The 21,111-nt window shown below is 43.0% G+C and overlaps 1 protein-coding gene across 3 annotated transcripts in view; it reads left to right on the forward strand.

Moving 5' to 3' along the window:
• Positions 1-21,111, forward strand: part of DIXDC1 (DIX domain containing 1) — a 108,864-nt gene that overhangs the window by 37,766 nt on the left and 49,987 nt on the right. For all 3 annotated transcript variants that reach the window (XM_069947318.1, XM_069947316.1, XM_069947319.1), the window contains 4 exons: positions 8,929-9,058; positions 14,262-14,387; positions 16,285-16,534; positions 20,425-20,532. In XM_069947318.1, the coding sequence (XP_069803419.1) occupies positions 8,929-9,058; positions 14,262-14,387; positions 16,285-16,534; positions 20,425-20,532 (614 nt within the window). The remainder of the gene's footprint in view (positions 1-8,928; positions 9,059-14,261; positions 14,388-16,284; positions 16,535-20,424; positions 20,533-21,111) is intronic.

The following is a 21,111-nucleotide window of genomic DNA, read 5'->3' on the forward strand; positions in this document are numbered from 1 at the left end:
GTACAGCTACCCATAAAACATTTATGTGCCTTTGCACTTTGTAGCTTCTATGTAGCGTATACTGTGACTTTAACAACGCTTGTCTTCTGGATGACTGAGCTGCTCCATGTCTGAATCAGCTTATTCCACTGTGAAAACAGGCCATGTCGGGGAAGGCAAATATACCAGCTATTTTTATCCAGAATGAGTTGGATGCTCCTATCTCAGCTTGTATTGGACCCAAACACTGCTATCTGGCCTGAGATGTCATGTGTCTTCATAGGGCGCCCATAAAAGTGTACTGGACTCCACATACAGAGGCTTGTAACTCTATACACACTGTGCAGATAGGTATCAGCGTCCAGACATTACATGAGACATAATAGGAAAGACATATCTGCTTTCTTCCAGAAACAGCATGACTCTTGTCCTAAGTTTGGGTGTGAAGTATGCGTCAAAGTTCCATTGAAGTTTATGGAGGTGAATTATAATACCACACACAACCTGAGGACATGAGTGTGTTTTTTTTTGGAAGAAAGCTGTTATGTTTTTCTAATCATGGATAAACAAAACACAGCAATCATTGAGCTCAAGGAGATCAGCGACAAAAAAAAAACGGTGGAATACTCACTCAAGAGTCTCCACTGATACAATGCCCCCTATAAATTTAAATATGCAAAAAGGGTCCTCAAAACACAGGAATAGCCAGATATCCCTCCAGAGAAGGAAAGCCTTTTGCCACCCTGATACATAGCCCCTTAAGTCCCACTCGGTTGCGAGTATTGGAACATAAATAGGGAAATACCAGGGTGGCCCCTTTTGCGTCAAAGTCTAACTCTGTGGCGAGTATTGCGACATGACAAGGGTTTACCAAGGCAGGCATCCACAGACAGCTGTTTCAGGGTATTTTCCCCTCGTCAGTATGAAGCAGGATTCTGGCTACCAGGGGCAATGAAAAACAGACCAACAAAGCAATCCTGGATAACCCATTGAATAAGTCTAGCTGTTGCTGGTATTTAAACACAGACCATATCTTATTAGGGCAGGGATGGGGAGCCTTTGGCCCTCCAGCCATTGCAAAACTACAATTCCCATCATACTTTGACATCCATTTCCAGACATGATAGGGATTGTAGTTTTGCAGCACGTGCGTCGCCAAAGGTTCTCTATCCCTGTACTACAGAGTCATATGGCCTCTGTGCACTGTTATAAGACCCTTTTGTGTGTATGAGACCTCATCAGCAAGTGTGCTTTTCTCTGACTTCATGTTTTTTACACCATAATTTATTTGTAGATATTAGGCCAGTACACACGTTGTCTTTTTTTTTTTTTTATTCCTTAAAATGCAGAAAGTAATCTTAGATAGATAAAGCCGGTCCTGTTATATCCATGGACATCCAGGCAGCGCCCATAGACATTGGATTACTGAAGTAGTTGTAATGAGAATATCATAAGAAGAACATGTCTGGGTCGCAAGGAGTCCAATGATACTGCATGGATAAGCACTGCTTCATGTGGCCAGGCAGCACTTATACTGATGGATTGATGTCTTGTTTCCTGCATCGGGGTTTGCCGTCAGCTGCATAGCTCATGTAATGTTACCAGCATCATTGCACCGCATGACAGGTGTAGCTAACAGTGATGTATGCAGTTCTGCTAACATGTTGGTTAGCTTGTGATCACTCAGCATCCTGTGTATGATCTGGGAGATTTGGTGTATATGTTTCATCCATGTGTAATAAAAATGTTTGCACTTTTTTTAGCAGAGACCCTCAAAAAACTACTTGAAATCCCCAAATTTCTGCAGATTTTGTTTTATTTCTTCCTCATGTTTTTATTATTATTATTATTATTATTATTATTATTACTATTATTTATACCTTTTACTGCAAGTTATAGCATGACTAGGGGGCACTGTCATTGACAAATTGCACAGGAACCATTTATTAATGCATTTAGTCAGTTAACAGAAAAGTTACACTAACCATCCACTTCATGTGTTCAGTAAGCCCTATGGACATAGATGATAATGGATTGGACCTGTCCCATTAACATGAGTGAGAAACATTACTGAGCATATTCTATGACCTTAGAAAGAGGTCATTCCATGAGGAGGAGACATCTATTGTCTTCTCTATCTACTGGTGTCACCTATCACTGTAATGCTATGTTCACACAACGTATAATTTCATTAAGGGTATAAACCCACACACCGTATACGCAGCAAAAACGCAGCAAATACGCAGCAGATGTGATGGTGAAGATTTGATGCTGTGTTCAGTTATTTAGATCTAATCTGCTGCGTATTTGCTGCGTATTTGTTGCGTATTTGCTGCGTATCGCAGTAGTAAATACGCTGCATATACGGTGTGTGGGTTTGTACCCTAAACAACGGTCGTAGTTGCAGTTTTGCAACCACAGCTATTATTTAATGAAATTGCCAGTTACATTGGTTGTAATGGAATCCCTGTTGGAGTGTATACACATAGCATACACTCCGGACCGGATTCCTTGTAGCCGTAGAAAAAAACTGATATGTCAGTTTTGTGTGGCCGCTATTCGTTGAATAGCAGCCGCACAACACTGACAGTTCAAACAATGTAAAGTGCGGCTCCGGTCGGACTATACATTGTCAGCTATGGGTAATTGGGATGCGAGCACACTGGAATGTGCCTGCATCCCAATTCTAAAAAAATAAAGTTCATCCGGCCAGAACAGCCAGTGTCTTACATAGTGTGAACTCGGCCTAATGCTGTACAGATAACTTAAGGTCCTTTTACACAAGCCAATTATCGGCACAGGGCCTTCCTAGAAACTCTGATTTGGCCGATAATTGGCCTGTGTAAAAGTGGCAGCAAACAGCAGATGAGCTCGTCGGCTGATCGTATCTTTTCAGTGTAAACAGGAGATATGCAGCCGATATCAATGTAATTAAATTACTTCAAGAAGGATGCAGGGATTTTTCCTGCGGCCCGACCGCTTTATTACTTGTATCAGGAGAACTCTTGCTGATCATGTGCTCTTTTGCTTCCGTAGACTGCCCCATATCATATATGTAAAAGGACCCTTAGCAGCAGCCTTCTCCTATCACTACACACAGAACAGGAAGGATCCGCTTAGTTTTAGACCTATTGGTGAGAATAAAAACTGCAAGATTTCAGAATTATATCATATATCATATAGACAATAAAATCTAAAATTAAAATACAACTCCAAATTCTTCAAAAATATATGTATGACATAAAAATTTGATTTATGCAATAGGCCTTGTTATGATGACACATCCCTTTTAGTTAATTTCACGTGTCCATTGCCGTTATGAATAGCACATTTGGTGGAATTACCTCTGTATGGGGGGTTTGTGTTGCCATGAATGTGCTGTACTTGTATAGTCTGTCCTTTCTTTTTGTGCCCTCGAAGCGCTCTTACACCTGCTGACATCTTTTATCTCACTGCAGCAAAATACACAAATGCAAAAAATATTTTAAAATTTTTTTTCCGACATGTTGTCATTTGCTTTTATGAATACAGCTCTGTGGCCTTGCCAGTGCCTGGCTGCTATGAGAAACTAATGAATATGGAGAGAAAAGCCATTAAATATCTCCATTACCCCCAGTAAATCGCTGGATCCCATTGCTCCGACCTAATTGAGGTGCGTGGCTTGTTGGCTGTAACCATGCCAGTTTCCCATGGCAGGACACCGCAGGGAAGTTTTTAGTAGAGAATTTTCTTTGCAGTTGACATGCAGTTCCCTTGGGAATATCGGCAAGTTTCTCCACAAGAACAAGAGTGACCAGACATTAACTATACCATCTGATGTGATGGGAACATTCAGAACTGGAAGGGTCCTTTATTATTCTCAGACTGACTGACATATGACATACAGTACTGACATATCTAAAAACCTGCAAGAATCCAGTGATCTGACCTATATAACCAGCAGACCTTACCTACAAAATACTTAAATAGATAAACAGAACAGGTCCAGAGATGGGCTACCAGAGTACTAGAAGATACTAGAGTTGTTTTCCCAATAAACATATTTATCATCTATCCAAAGAATAGATGATAAACGTATGATTGCTGGGGGCTGACTGTCGGGACCCCAATGAATTTGAGATTGGCACTCTGCAATACCCTCTGGAATGGAGCTCAATATGCTCCTGTGACAGCCGCTTTATTTTACCGTTATGGGGCTGAGATTGTGCTAAACAAGTCCTACAGATATGAACGGAGCAGTGGTAACGCCAGTGCATTGCCGCTCCATTCCCATCGAGAACATAGAAACCTTTGTTCTTGAGATCAGCGGGGGTCTTAGCAGCAGTAGTACCCCCAATGATCATACATTTATCACTTGTCTTACTGGAAAACTCCTTTAGGTATAAAACATGTTTAGGTATAAAAAAAATTAAATCGGAACATTGATGTAGATTTAAAGTGTTGTCAAATAGTTTTATAGATTTGTAATTTACTTCTATTTAAAAAATCTCAAGCCTTCCAGTACTTATCAGCTGCTGTATGCCCTGCAGGAAGTGGTGTATTCTCTTCAGTCTGACACAGTGCTCTTTGCTGCCACCTATATCCATGTCTGGAACTGTCTAGAGCAGCAGCAAGTCCCCCTAAAAGACTTCTCCTGCTCTGGGCAGTTCCTGTCATTGAAAGAGATTGCAGTGTACTGTGTCAGAGTGGGTTCATACTGAGGAATTCTCGCGGATAATATCCGCAGAATTCCACTGTCTATCTGCGTGCACAGCCGCGCACCTTTCCGCCGGCTCCATAGACACCATTCTATGGGCCGGCGTATACCGCTATGTCACTTCTTTCGGTGGATAGGGGAACACACCGGCCCATAGAATGGTGTCTATGGAACCGGCGGAAAGGCGCGCAGACAGCCGACGGAATTCCGCGGATATTATCCGCGAGAATTCCTCAGTATGAACCCGCCCTTTGACTGGAAAGAATACACCACTTCCTGCAGAACATACAGCAGCTAATAAGTACTGGGATAATTGACATTTTTAAAAAGAAGTAGATTACAAATCTATATAACTTTTTGATGCCAGTTGATTTCAAAGAAAAAAAAAAACTTTTCACTGGAGTACACCTTTAAATCTACATTAATGTTCCGATTTTTTTCTATGTTTTGAGGTAGATGAAATGGCCTGGCAGGTTAAAATTCTCTCAAATTTGCAAGAGAAAGAAAGCAGGATAACTGTGACTGAAGAGCTGGCCTGTGCTCGTATAGGACTAGTGCAGCTATAGATGCCACCACCATGCACTTGTCCTTGCTCTATGTTCATAGCTCTGGGTTTTCCTCATACATCCTTTGAGGTCTCTATAGAACGGGCACTTGTTCCTACCACAGTGCTCTGAATGCTGGCAGCAGGTGGTTTTAGTCATGACTGTCCTTCCTGACCATAACAGTGCTTGGACATTGTGATGTAGTGAGCTACTCATCCATCCTTTTCTATAGAAACCAAAGGCCACCTGCTAAACGATGCATTTTCTACACAACGTGGCCTTCATAATCCATAATGGGATTGTTATATCTAGCCTAGTCCTGACATGGTGACCACACTGCTCTGACTCATTGAGCTCACTGAGTGACAACTATTTGTGCGCAGGATCTGAATACTATCGTGTTGGGAGGCTGCAAACCCCATTAAGTCTATCCAGAGAATCCAGAGAACACGTTGGCCATACCCTGAGCAGTCTGGCCCCATTCCAAAAGGTATTCCAATATTTTTGGCTTACAAAAAGATAAATTGAAGCAGATTTGTCATAATGTCTGGTAGGCACCTAGCTATTGTTGGTATCTAGTGTCCGTAACCTCCATTCTCAGCAGATAGGCCACACAAGGGCTGTCAGATAGTGGTTGCTGTCTGTGCGCGCCTGCATTGATTTCTGCAGCAACGACATAGCTTTGAGATAGCAATAGGGACATTGAGCTGGAGGAAGAAGATGGCATGGCTATGATTACTGGAGGAAATAGAAGACAGTACTGTAACTACTAGGCAAATGGAAGATACCACTAAGGGCTTGTTCACACTGAGGAATCGGCAAGGAAAAATTTCTGGGCGGAAAGTGTTTTCGTGGAATTCTGTGTGAAATTGTCATGTAATTCTCTGCGGAATTCGCAAAGAATGTATTTCGCATGGAATTACCCCTGGCGAAATTTTGCGCAAATTAACTTTTCATTTAATCAAATTCATTCATTTTTTCCTATCCTGCTCGGATTCCGTGCTAAATTTCCGCAAACATTCTGCGCTGAAACATTTCAGAACAGAAACTCTTCTTGAAATCATTTCTATGGGATTCCATCAGAAGAATTGAAATGTCAATTCTTCTGGCAGAAAGTGGATCTGCTGTGGAAAATTCCACACAGAAAATTCTGCTGTGTGAACTACAGAGGGCAAATTCAATTGAACTCAATGGAATTCGGCTCTGCACTATATCTTCGGGCGGAATTTTCATCAAGGAATCAGTGCTGAAATTCAGTGCTGATTCCTCAGTGTGAACTGGCCCTAAGGCAGGTTTCACACTGCATCAACAGCGTCTACAGGATCTATTCATTGGGGGAGTCCCATACATCATACATACTCATACACCAAAACCTATCCTATTGCTTATATATATTTATAGGCTCAATGGTGGACACCTGAGGGCGGGACATGATCACATGCTCCTCTATGTCGGCCATCTTATGGACAGACTCACCACAGAGCAGGACAGCACCACCTAGAGAAGTGGAGCCTGGCTTTAGCTCTATGAGGTACACAGGGAGCTGCAGTCAGTATATACAGTGAGTACACTTACTTATACTGTACACTAAACTATTTTACTATAAAGTGGCCAACCCCTTTAAGTGAAATGGATTTGGATGTACATTGCCACAGTGTGAAAGCAGCATAAGCTGTAACTACTGGTAGAAAGGAATGGGAAGACGCTAACGAATAACCAATAAACTATCCACATATACTGTACCCATATATTCTATAAAAGTCAGCTAGCTGTGTGTAGATTGACGCTAAATCTTACAGAAACTACATTTATAACAATTCATCAGAAATGTAGAAAGAAGCCTTTTGTTCTTCCAGTAGTAATCGCTGATGACTTGTATAGAGCTGACACTTGTCAGGCACCATCTCAGTGTCCTTTGCGTCCTATAATTGCTAACAAAGTCGCCTCAAGGTGACAGGATGCTGACACATGGATTCATTGTTATACGCAGGTGACCTCTCAATGCCATTCACTGTTCCAGTCTCGCCCAGGCTCTTTCTATTACTGGTCTCCTACAATTGCCAGGATAGAGAGCGTCGGCATCCTTCTCATATTGATTTTCCCTTTGCCTTATAAATGTTATCTTAAGTAATTGTTGCATGGCAGCTCGATATCTGTCATAGAGCCAAAGCCTGGAGAGCAGCCCTGGGTAATGAGAGGCTGGTAAACAATGTCTACAGTGTGACAGACACAGATGGGCTATTCTTCCCCAGGAGCAGAGCCATAGACCTGCTTGTCCCTCGTAAACAAACCTTCAGCTGCAATGACGGCAGAGCCTGTTTGTTAGTGTTAGCATATGCTTGACGGCTGTCACCTCGGTCATGGCATGGCGGCCGTCATTTGCAAGTAAAATATGTTGCTGCTTTTAAGCGTCCCAACTAATTCTTCACTTTGCAGGTGTTTTGGTCACATCAGTACAATGTATTTTCTTTGTGTCATGAATAAGACTTTAATAGCTATCATTCTTTATAATTATCAGGACTTTCCCACCAAAGCAAAGTATCTTTTTATAGGGACCTGACTTTCCCATGTCTTTAGGCTATGTTGTTTTTTTTTTTTTTTGCATTTTGTTTGCATTATTGCTTGTGATTGTGACATCACATCTCACCAGTCAGTACAGAAAATGGGTATGAAGAAGACAACAAAATGCATGGCGTGAAGTGCCAGTGCTAGCTCATTCACTGTGTTTCCTTTAACAGTGAAATCTGATGTTACCCGCTGTGCAGGAAACTACAACACAGCTCCATTCATAGGGGGTCTTTGGGGGGTCTAAAAGGTCAAACCTATCACTGAAGTGTCTGAGTATCTGAAAATGGAAATTCCCTTAGTAACGTGAGTTCTCTGCGGGCGCTATTCAATGAATAGCGGCCGCAGAAAATTCACATGTCAAGCTTTTCATGCGGCTGGATGGAATCCCAGGCGGAGCGTATACTATGTGTGTACACTCCAGCCTGGATTCCATTCATTGAAATGCAACGTATGTGATTTGTGCAGAACATACGCTGTGTGAACATGGCCTTATGTGATATATACATACAGTGAATCTGCTCCCGCTTATCTTTAGCTTCCTGTTATTGTGTTAGAGGTCCATTGTCATGTGGATGTTGGACATCCGACTGACTCAGCATCTACGATTGACACAGGGCATGTGACCCAACAGAGTCCCGGGATTTGGCCTGCCACAACAATCACTGCAGGTCTTTGATGGGTGACCTCACTGCACGTGGTAATCCCCAACTCGTGGTTTATATACTTCACATATACTTGGTTTATATACCTCACACTTCAACGCCTGAATTTATATAATATTTTTTTTCTCATGCAATCTAGTCATTTAATTTATATATAGAATTTCGCAGTCCATTGGGAAGGCTTGTTGTAAATAAAGCAGTGACTAAAACTAGAATGCTTATAACATATAGATTATATCATGTACTGTAGGTTAGTTGCAGAAGTTTTTCACAATGACATTTCATAAGATTTAAGAGTATGTTCACACCATGTTTTTTGTTGTGTGTACATACCCTCAATGTGAATTTAATATAAATAAATATATATATATAATATATTTTCCCTGTGGATCATAATGCATGGCATTTACACTTTGTATGTTTCACTGTTATTTGCTCTTGTATGTTTATTCTCTGTTTTTGATTTATTGTTTTACAGCAACAGCTACAGGCTTATGTGGCCTGGGTGAACTCCCAGCTGAAGAAGAAGGCAGGGGTCAGTCCTGTACAGGACCTCCGGCTGGACCTTCGGGATGGAGTGGTGTTATCCCATCTGATAGAAATAGTGGGTAAGTACAGTGTATTGCTCTGTAATAGTTATATCTGCCTTGGTTAGGGTAAAATAACAATTCTTATATAAAGGTTCCTCTGTTGCGCTTAGGATACAGGGTATTTCTAGATGACCTTAAGTTGCCTGGCCTTGCAGCGCAGCTCCATACAAATATTCTTAGCTGCAGTACCATACACAACCTGCTTACAATTGTGGCACTGTTTATAAAACAAAACCCCGCCTTGTTCCAGTACAGTACTTCTCTGATGGGTTGTCTTGCACTGTTGTAAAATATTTACATTACAATGTAAAATTGTACGGTGGAGCTTTCATCCAACAGACTAATAATCAGATAAACAAAACCGCACATCACATCAGATCTGACACATCAGATTTATAGCAATGTGAATGTAGTGACAGTGCTACCAGGAAAGTGACCTGCTCCTTTGACTGCACTCAGTTTTCGGTATAGTCAGTGGCAGCCTCCGATGCAGCCTCCTATAAAGGCATGAGGAGCTGTTGGGACATTAATAGCAGTATCTGATGACATGCTACCAATGAGACAACATCTTTATTATTTTTATGTAGACTTCCTTATCAGGAATACCATAGAGAGTGACACCCCCTCCAGTATCCAGATCCAGAGAGTAGCTCATCACTACTGGGATATGTGATGGTTTATTTCCATGTTTGCAAAAGTGACAATAGAAAGCATAGCTTGTTTCCTCTGCCCTAGCGTCTCAGGAACTGGTGGTACATTATCCCTCTGTCAGAACAGTCACTAAGGTGGATGAGGCTGTGTAGAGCCCTCATATTTATCTCCCTTATCTGAGTAGTCGACAGACGCGCTATCATTGGTGTAAATTGTAGCTGTAATCTACGCCAGCTCAAGGCGCACTTTAACTGGTGTGTAAAATCTCTGCTCTGCTCATCTTTAAAAATTCTGCCCTATCATTTTTGGAGTGTATTTTGAGGCTGTATTACACCTCAAAATATGTCTATTATGTGTCTGTTTTTTCCCCCGTTCACTTACATTACATTTAGTGGGAAAACAATTGACAGTTCATATGTAATTTTTTTAATGTCACTTAACATGCACTTTTTAAAAAAAATTATAATTTTATTTATATAGGGCCAACATATTCCGCAGGAGTTCATAACTTTGGGGATAGATACATCAACAAAAAATCAGATGTTACAAAAGCCTTCCGAAATGGACAGGGACAGGTTAATGAGCAGCTATTCATATTGTATGAGATCCACGTCATGTATGTGTCATGTATGTGTCATGGATGTGTCCAGGGCCGTTTTAATACATTGGTGGGCCCAGTGCACAGGCCTCAAGAGTGGGCCCCCCAACCCAGCGTTATCAGAATCGGAGCTCCACACACAGTATAATCCCCTGAAAATGTCCCCACACTGTATTAAGAGCCCCAATACATATGGTAGTTACCTCATAACGATATCACCAATGATACCATTATATAATACCGCCACACCATGACCACTATCACTACAGCCCTATAACAGTTACATCCATTTACTCACAGGGGGCGTCTTCTCTCATCAGAGTCTTTCACCTTTTCTTTCACTCCATCCAGCCTGGGCCACCTTGAAGTCTTCCCCAGCTGTGAATCTTCTTTCCAGAATCTGCCAGAAAAAACACTTTAGGCTCCAACACATACAGTAGTAAGGTCCCCTGTACCTCTATACAGTAGTTACCCCCCTATTTCCCCCTATATAGTAGTTACACCCCTCTGTGCTCCCCCACAGCTGTGTGCTGCCCCCAGTACTATAGACCACTAGGTGTTGCTCCCAGTAGTATATATACCCCCTGTGCACCCCCCAGTAGTATATAGACCCCATTGTGCTGCCCCCAGTAGTATATAGACCCCTTGTGTGCTGCCCCCAGTAGTATATAGCCCCATCTGTGCTCCCCCAGTTATATATACCCCCCCGTGCATCCCCCAGTAGTATATATATCCCCTGTGCTCCCCCAGTAGTATATACTCCCCCTGTGCACCCACAGTAGTATGTATATCCCCTGTGCTCCCCCAGTAGTATATAGTCCCCCTGTGCATTACCCAGTAGTATATATACCCCCCTGTGCACCCTCCAGTAGTATACATATCCCCTGTGCTCCCCCCAGTAGTATATAGTCCCCCTGTGCATTCCCCAGTAGTATATATACCCCCCTGTGCACCCTCCAGTAGTATATATATCCCCTGTACTCCCCCAGTAGTATATAGTCCCCCTGTGCACCCCCAGTAGTATATATATCCCCTGTGCTCCCCCCAGTATGCTTTCCCAGTTATATATAACCCCTGTGCACCCCCCATTTATATATATATATACCCTGTGCATCCCCCAGTTATATATATATATATATCCCCTGTGCACCCCCGAGTAGTATATAGCCGCCATGTGCGCCCCCCAGTTGTATATATATCCCCTGTGCTCCCAAGTAGTGTATAGCCCCCCTCAGTTATATATACCTCCCTGTGCACCCCCCCAGTAGTATATAGCCCCCCTCTATGCTCCCTGTTATATATACCCCCCTGTGCGCTCCCCCAGTTATATATATACCCCCTGTGCAGCCCCCCAGTTATATATAATCCCCTGTGCACCCCCCAGTAGTATATAGCCCCCCTCTGTGCTCCCTGTTATATATACCCCCCCAGTTATATATACCCCCGTGCGCTCCCTGTTATATATACCCCACTGTGCACCCCCCAGTAGTATATAGCCCCCCTGTGCACACCCCGTTATATATACCCCCTTTGAACCCCCAGTAGTATACAGCCCCCCTGTGCCCTCCCCGAGTTATGTATACCCCCTGTGTGCCCCCCCCCCCCCCGTGGCACCCCTAGTAGTATACAACCCCGCTGTGTGCTGTCCCCCCCCCCCGGTTATATAGCCCCCCTTTGTGCTGCCCCTCCCATATAGCAAATAAAAAAAAAACACTTTATACTCACATTGGTCCGTGCGTTCCTCTTCTCATCACCTCATCCTTTTGGCCGCAGGCGGTGCTTTGCCTGCGGTCACAAGAGGCCGCTCTCCCCTCTCGCGGTGTCGGCGCTAAGTGACGTCACTCAGCGCTGATACCACTACGAAAGAGCGGCCTCTTGTGACCGCAGGCAAAGCACCGCCTGCGGCCACAAGGATGACTGACAGGGAGGGAGCCAATGGCTCCCGACCTGTCAGTGCCGCTGCTGCTGCCTGTACCTATGAGCGCTCATTACGAGCGCTCATAGCTACAGTGCAGAGCGCAGCAGCAGGTGAGGGGGGCCCTGCAGGGGGCGCCATGGATGGGTAACTTACCCATCCCGATGGCGCCCCCCTGGCAGGCTGGTGGCCGGAGCACTGTGCGACCCCATTGGTCGCAAAGAGCAAAAGTCGTCCCTGCGCAGGGTGGGCCCGGTGCATGTGCATCATGTGCCCTCTGGTTAAAGCGGCCCTGGATGTGTCATGTATGTGTCACGTTGCCCTTTCAGAGCAGAGGTTGGGAGACATATATCAGTGTTGATGGACACTGGATTATTTGCTATAGAGTTTTTTATTCTTATTTTTTCCTTCTTGTTTATACCAGTTTTTATTTCCATATACTCATCCCCCAAATGTGTTCTCCAGAACTCCCCCCCACACACACACACACTTCCTCAAGTCTTCCTGTAATGTTATGGTGTTTATTAGTAAGGAAATATTATAACCACAGCCACTATATAGGCAGATGCTTTATAAATGGCCACTCCTGCACATGGCCTGTATGTGAATCCACAGGAAGAAAACAAACCCTGACCATAAAAACAAGTATATTAGGTATTTTCTATACAGATCGCTATAGACAGTTAAAGCCTGTGGGTCATATCCCAGGGACTGAGGATATTATATTGGTTACCTGGGTGTAATAATGTTCAGACATAGAGAATAGAGTCAGACAGGTACAGTATATGGTTGTCTGCAAATATTTAGGTGCCATGGCTGATCCTGGCAATGGTTAACCCCAGTCCCACAGGAGCTATTACCAGCAAACATCTGGCTAAAGAGCTCTTCTCCTGGAGTTACACATGGGCTATCATTACAGCATACCCAAAGGAAGGCTTCATTACAGACTATTCTGAGGCCTGCCATCCATGTTACCTAAAGTGGACTAAATTACATGTTACTAAAGGAGTCTCTGTTCAGGATTGTGTTATCGGCTCCATATTTATAAAGTTTATCAGGGCATCTTAGTCCTTTCTTAGAGGAGAAAGTAGGAACTAAAACCTAAATTCACTATACATTGGATTCCCATATATCTGTTATGAAGATAATCGCATGTATGATGGCACATGTGAGGATTGTATGAATATTCAGTGAATATAATAGACGTAATGCATTAAATATTTTTTGGCTAACCCCGATAGATTCAGTAGCTTAGTGCATGTCATCTTTGTTTTGTTACAATTGTATTTGTTCCCTTTTGCCAATATAGTGATAGAGGGTGTAATCCAGACAGAATATAGTAGCTCTTTACCAGGAATCATTAGGAATGACTATCACTCAGGATGGGGGAGGGGAGAGATGGCGTGCCAGACTACGGCTCATCTGTCAGACAGAGGAAATAAAGGGCTTTTTGTGGATTCTAGTACATGGATACCAAAAACAATGGTACCGGTTGTATTTGTGCACCAGGTGCTATATATAATGACAGCTTTGAGACTGTTACGGCTGGTGACAAATTCCCTTTAATAACTCTCTTTCGGCACCTGGTTTTGTATACGAGAATTGTATCTGGTATTGATAACGCGTCAGAGTGGTATTTCTACACCTAAAACTACATTTAAAGAAACCTGTACTCACCTGCAGCTGGTCCCATTGTGATGGTGCTGCTCCCTGCTGTCACTGCTTAGTTTTCTTTTTCTTAAAATGTTGAAAATATCTGCACAGATTGTTATTAGCCACAGTGGTGATTCCTCCTTGGAAGGATAGGGAAGTAATAACTGACTGCAGGGAAAAGCATCATTGGCATGGGATCAGCTGCAGGTGAGTACAGGTTTCTTTCCTTTTCACCTTCACCCTCAGTTTTATGTAAAAATATTACTCCAGAGAACCTTGGAAGGGAATTATTTACATCCAGAAGCATGATCATGATAGAATTTTTGCACCCAGTATATGGGTCATCATTGGATAGATCAGACGTTTCAGGTATATATAATGCCTTTTATTTCCCTCTGCTGCAGCTGGTGAGAAACTCAATGGAATTCACTGGGATCCGAGCTGCTCACAAGAAATGAAGGACAACGTGGATAAGGTCTTGCAGTTTGTGGCATCGAAAAAGATCCGAATGCATCAAACATCAGCCAAAGGTGAGTGTTAATATTATTTTTTACTTTTTTTTCATACATTACATTATAGCATGCATATTTTCTGGTTCTATAGGAAACTGTATGGGATAAATGGCATACCTAGAGCATGCTGCATGAAAAACACAGACCCAATATGCATCAGAAAAACTGTTTGTGGAACGCTTAGTATTTCATCTGAACTTTTATGTCACATCTGGTCACAGCATTTTTGGCATTTGTTTAGAATGCTGTGCATATGGCACTTCATCAAGCGTTTTTCTGATAGGACTTAAATATGCTGGAAATAACACATGGATAAAAATGTGACAGAATAAGGGGCACCCTGAGTATTAAACGTGTTTAGCCAGGGGGAAATCATAAAAAAGACATGTATTTACAAGCTATGAGCGAACTTCAAGCATCCTCAGGTTTGTTCAAATCTGAGGCCGTGTTCACATGGCATATTACACCAGCCGTTTTGTGTCTTGGTGTTACTGAAGATCGGATGATCTTCACTACTAATGAATTCGGATGTGGGTGTATCAGTGTGCGCTCGCATCCAAATTCCCCGCTGCACACAATGGAGCTTAGGACCAGAGCCGCATGCTCCATTGTGTGAACTGACAGGTTCTCTGTGGCTGCTATTCATTGACATGCCAGTTTTTCCTGCGGACGGATGGAATCCCGGCCAGAGTGTATACTGTATGTATATGCTGCGGCCAGGATTCAATTCATTGCAATACAACCTATGTTGTGTATAAATCATGGCTGTTGTTGAAAATTGCAACAACAACTGTGATTTACACACAACATACATTGTGTGAACATGGCCTAAAGAAGTTGGATGCAGTATAAGTATTCTGGGAAAACATGAATACAGCCATAGACTATGTTCACACCTTTTTTTAAAATAACATCTGTTATTACCAAATTATAGTTTAAAGTGACACTGTCACCCCCTATTTGCATTTTGACTGCTCTCCACAGGTGTAAAGGGTAACTGTTACAGCTTTCATTACTTATTTTATATCACACCTCATGGTGCTTGTTCTGGTACAAAATCGTTTTTATCACCTGTGGATTGGTATATGTGGGCGGGGCCTCGTGGCCTATGTGCCACATTGCTTCGCCCCTAGCACCACTTAGCCCCGCCCCCATCCGTGATGTCATCGCCGCATAGGTCCCATCCCCTCATCAACCATTGGTGTACGACAATCTGGGGGGTGGGGGGGGGCTAGAGCTATAGGCTTGCCCTTTCAATGGCTGCTGAGGGGAAGGGACCTATGCGGTGATGACATCATGGATGGGGGCGGGGCTAAGTGGTGATAGGGGCGGAGCAATGTGGCACATAGGCAACGAGGCCCCGCCCACATATACCAATCCACAGGTGATAAAAATTACTTTTTACCAGAACAAGCACCATGAGGTGTGATATAAAATAAGTAATGAAAGCTGTAACATTTACCCTTTACACCTGTGAAGAGCAGTCAAAATGCAAATAGGGGGTGACAGTGTCACTTTAAGTCAATGGAATGCATTGGAATGATGGCCGCCCAATGCACTTAATGTATTAAATAACCTACACAGTTTGTGTGGATGTCAAATTAATGATCATGACAATTATTCGCCGACAGTTTTTGCAAACAACAGAAGTTATTTTTAGTTGTTTAGACACATTATTTTTAAAAAATAAAAAAAAAATTAAAGAAAGAAAAAATGTTATGTGAACATAGAAAAATTTGAATCTAAAAATGTCTAGTATTTCTAGTATTTTTGTTGCTGTTTTCGTTTTTTTTTTTTTTTTTTTTTTAAATAATGCTGTACCTGCATTTTTGGTGTTTTTTTGGTGCTAAGCATACATTTTGTATAATTGTTATGTAAAATATTAACCTCTAATTATTTTATTCTGTTACTACAGATATAGTTGAAGGAAATTTGAAGTCTATCATGAGACTAATACTTACCCTAGCGGCTCACTTCAAACCAGTTTCTGGACGATCCATTAATCATGGTGCATTGGGAGCACAAGGAAAAAGCCAGAACACCTATTCTGCCAACCACAGACCTCACTCCACCACAGCAATGGCACAGGGCGCTGCTGCTGCTCTTGCAGAGGTTCGCCAGGACATGTCGCGCTCAGGACGAGATGTTTTCCGTTATCGACAAAGGTAACTGTATAACATGTAAAGGTGATCACATGAACTGTTCACTGTTCATTTTATGTCTGCATGATATAGTTTATGGTTGCGACACACGCTCACTTATTAGGGGTATTCCTTTATATAAAACATGACTCAGACAATAAAAAATAGAAAAACATAAAATCCAGGTAGTGCATTTTCATTTCAGTGGAGAGAAGGGGACAAGATGTTGCCAGAAAGGGCTTAATTTCCAGAAAAGCAGACAGATCAGGCATGTTTGGAATTCTAGCATTCAGTAAAGTTGAGAAGCCTCTAAACAAATTTGATTGTCAAACTAAAGGTCCTTTTAGACTGCCCAATATGGGTCCTTCTACAGAAGCAAATGAGTGTTGATCAGCGACATCGGCACTCGTTTGCAGTGCCTTCAGAAGGCACAATCAATTGAACTGTTGGACCGTTATCCCAATCAGTATTATTATATGTAATAGTGATATCCTTTACATTTTGCAAGTTTATTAGTACCAGAACCAAGCTCAATACATAAATACAGAACCAGAACCAAGCTCAATACATAAATGTACAGCCAAACCTAAAGGGAACCAACCAATATGGTTCCGAGTGGCAGAGAAATATTAGGACTACACGGCAATGCAGCCAAGAACAATTGTGTTGTGCTGTCTGTTTGCAAGTATTCTTTCAAGTGAAGAGACGCTCCGCTGCAACCCATTAGTGGCTATGACTTGAATGTTTTTTTGGCGACTCTGCGGTTGCGGCCAATTGTGGGTCACCACGTGACCAGACAGTGTGACATGGTGATTCCTGGATGGGTGATTGGGATTGTTGTGCACACCTAATCTTACTACCACAGCTGATAAAAATGCCCTATACAAACCTTGTTGAATCTAAGCTTGCAAGTTTATGGGAACCATCATGGTACAGTCTTTTTGAACATCCATACTATACCAGGTATATCCATAATAGACCAGGTTCAGGTGAATTTCCATTTTACAAAGGTAGCAAATTTCAATATTCTGTGTTATCTGTGGTTTTCTTCTTGTACCACCGCTCTAACAATGACAAATTAAGCTCTGCTGCATCTATATAAACCATCTAAATGAATAGTGCACAATAACGGTTATTTTTTCATTCATCAACTTTCTTGACATTTAACTTGTCAGCATTCAGTCCTGATCAATACCCAGTGCCTTAATTGATGAAAGACCGACACTGGAGGTGTAGCGATCAGTAGACACAGAACAGATCTCAGCCTTGGCTTGTTGTTCGCTGCTTCTCTGTCATCAGTGCTATATATTACACTGACACGAGTGGTGTGATAGGAGTGGTCTGCAGTGTTTCCTACAGCAACAGGCGGCCCGATCCCCGTCCGATGAATCACCCCTCTGCTATCTGACTGCAATGACACTGTTCTTTATGAGATGCTAAGCAGCTGAGAAATATGAGGCATTATTACTGCGAGGCGGCGGGTTTACTGTCTATTTATGTTTATTCCAGTGTGGGTTATTGCTGCTGTGGATAAATCACAACTGTAATGACTGAAGCCAAGCATGATGGCTATAAAAGCTGAGAACAAGGCAATGGGTTTAAAGGGAAATCTCTAGATTGGGTTTGGTGCTTTTGGAAGGCTGATAAGGAGGATAGGATTATCTCCACTCCACAGGTTCTCCTGTTTTTATAGATCAATGATCGGTTATACTGTAGGATTCTGTGGGCTTCAGTGTTTGATGTGATGGCTGAGAATAAAAGCTACAACCATTTTTAGGTATCTTTAAAGATATCGAGAACTGTTTGGTTATCTCATCCCTCACACAGGGAGAACAAGGCTTTTTTTTTCGCCATGTTCTTGTGTCTGGTAGTAGTACTCAGGGGACTCTCCAATGGATATTAGATGTGGCTATGTGTAGAACAACAGTAACCCTGTAAGAAACCACCCAGATGGAGGACACAATGACACTTTTATGGCCTCTGTTGAATGTTTGCAGTTTATAAAGGAGATTCCCTGATGCATATGGCAAACAGACACCAAAAACATGGTGTGAAGGGAGCCTAACTGATTGTAGCCATAGACGATATCTCTCTTCACGCCTCCTTATATGCAGGCTTAGATGGCAGCCCTTGTGGTTGGGCAGAAAGGCGGGAAGCAGCTATACTAATATAGAAAGACATGCAGTTTAGAAACACTTTTGTTTACATGTAAAGTCTGAAGTGTTCTCTAGGTGCTGCAAAACTACAACTCCCAGCATACCTGGACAACCTCCAGCCACAGTCATAAGGTTAAAAGAGTATATGAAAATCTGCAGACTTCATGAATCTATTCATCAATTCAGATTATGTGCACACTGTGTAAGAGACTGGCCGCTCCGTGACTGCAGTACCGGCTGGCTCCGGCCGCCATCCACATCTACTCACAACATGGTTGAGGCATCCTGTTCTTTTGGACACACCTCCTATCTTTCATACCATATGTAGTATACCTGGTTGACAAAGGTCTTATGACCGAAACGTCCCGATTGGGTGTACTAATTTATGTGTGATGAGAATCCTTTCTTGAAGATATTATATGAATTATAAAGATAAAAAGATGGCATTATAAATACTGGCCCGAGAGTCGAGTGCGGTTGTTATACAAACATTGACTTTTCTTGATCAACCTGCACCAACATAGACGGAGTGCACGGACATAACATATTGCAGTACCGGCTGGATGATCTTTTCGGCCACAGGGTTCTGACGCGGGCACATCCGTGTGCGCCAGCATCAGAACTCTTCACTGCACACTATGGCTCGGCTCCGGCTGCTGGCTTCATAGTGTGCACTGTCACGGTTTTCTATGGCCGCTATTCAATGAATAGCGGCTGCAGAAAACTCACATGTCTTTTGTTTGCGACGCCGCTAGGGATGCCAGCTGGAGCGTATACCACGTGTATACGCTCCGGCCGAGATCCCATAGACTGGGAGGTAACATATATTTTCGGAATAAACAACGGCCATGATTTTACGAAAAGATACGTTGTGTGAATATAGCCTATTACTAGATTTATTGCTAAGTGAATGCATTGGGTTGCTTTGCTGTTGCAACTGCAACCCAACCTGATGATGTTTTCACCCTTTTGGTTGGGTTGGGGTATATTGACACCTGTATGACTGACATAGGTCTTAGGTTCTGTTTACATCACATTTCAGCTCTGTGTCAGAGTATTCCCCCACTGTATATCTTCAATTTATGCCACTGTAAAGGGGTTATATAGCACTACAAAAACATAGCCGCATTCTTCCAGAGATAGCTCCACTCTTGTCTCCAGTTCAGGTGTGGTTTGCAATTAAGCTCCATTCACTTCAATGGAACTGAGTTGCAAAACCTGCATCCAAACTGGAGACAAGAGCTGTGCTGTCTCTGGAAGAAAGCGGCCATGTTTTTTGTAGCGCTGGATAATCCCTTTAAACCATACAGAGACATGCTGGTGAATACCATCATGACAGGTGGACAGAGGCTAGGGTTATCTTTGTCCTATAGACAGTGAGCTTTCCCAGCGCTTACATTAAATGTGTTCACATAACATAGCCTACAGGTCCTATTACACGGAACGATTATCGGCTATATTCTGTGATCACCCGCGCAGCTCCCTCCAGCCCCCCTGTACTCACCCGCTCGCTGCCAACACGTGTAACAGCGGCTTACTTCAAGGATGATCCCTCTCCTCGTGTAAGACCTCATGCACACAGTGTACAGAGCACAGTCTGCAGCCATACACTACAATATCAGGTTTTGGGTTTACACAGCTATTCTCTTCTAGATGTATTGCTGATTGATGTTATAAAATGTTATCTAATGGACACACATTATCAGAGGAATTAAATCCCAGGATATTTGTTACTAACAATGTATTCAATATCTTCAGGAACAGCAGTGTGGACGAAGAGATTGGAAACCCATACTGGAGCGTGCGGGCAATGGTGGAGCAATACGAGGGTCACCAAGGTAGTCGCTCTCCATCAGAGTCCTCTAGGTAAGATGCCAGTTTCCTATTTACGCTCTTAGGCTATGTTCACACTACGTAAAACTACGGTCGTAGTTCTCGCCGCAGAACTACTGCCGTAGTTTTGCGGAGTTGAACATGCCTTATGTGCAATGGGATCCCGGCCGGAGCGTACACACATTGCACACGCTCCGGCTGGGATCTGTGCGGCGCCGGAAAAAACTGACAGGTCAATTTTCTGCGGCCGGAATTCAGTGAATTCCGGCCGCAGAAAGACCTGTCAGTTCACACAGTGAAGCGAGCGGCTCCAGCTGCTCGCTTCACTGTGGGCTATGGGAAGCTCTGATGCGGGCGCACGCTGATGCGCTCGCATCAGAGCTCCGCGGCCGGAAAGATCACCCGGCCGGTACTTAAGTACCGGCCGAGATGATCCGGCCAGAGACCGGCCGTTCCGTGACCGGTCTCATACGTAGTGTGAACATAGCCTATAAGTTGAAACAGAGCGGGGGTTTTATGTTAGATAATAATATCGCCATAGCTTAACGAATATTCTGCTATAGGATTGTATAAGGATTGTACGGCAAACCGGTATTCCAAGTTTTCTAAACT

The sequence above is a fragment of the Dendropsophus ebraccatus genome, chromosome 12 (genome assembly GCF_027789765.1).
Source record: "Dendropsophus ebraccatus isolate aDenEbr1 chromosome 12, aDenEbr1.pat, whole genome shotgun sequence".
Lineage (NCBI taxonomy): Eukaryota > Metazoa > Chordata > Amphibia > Anura > Hylidae > Dendropsophus > Dendropsophus ebraccatus.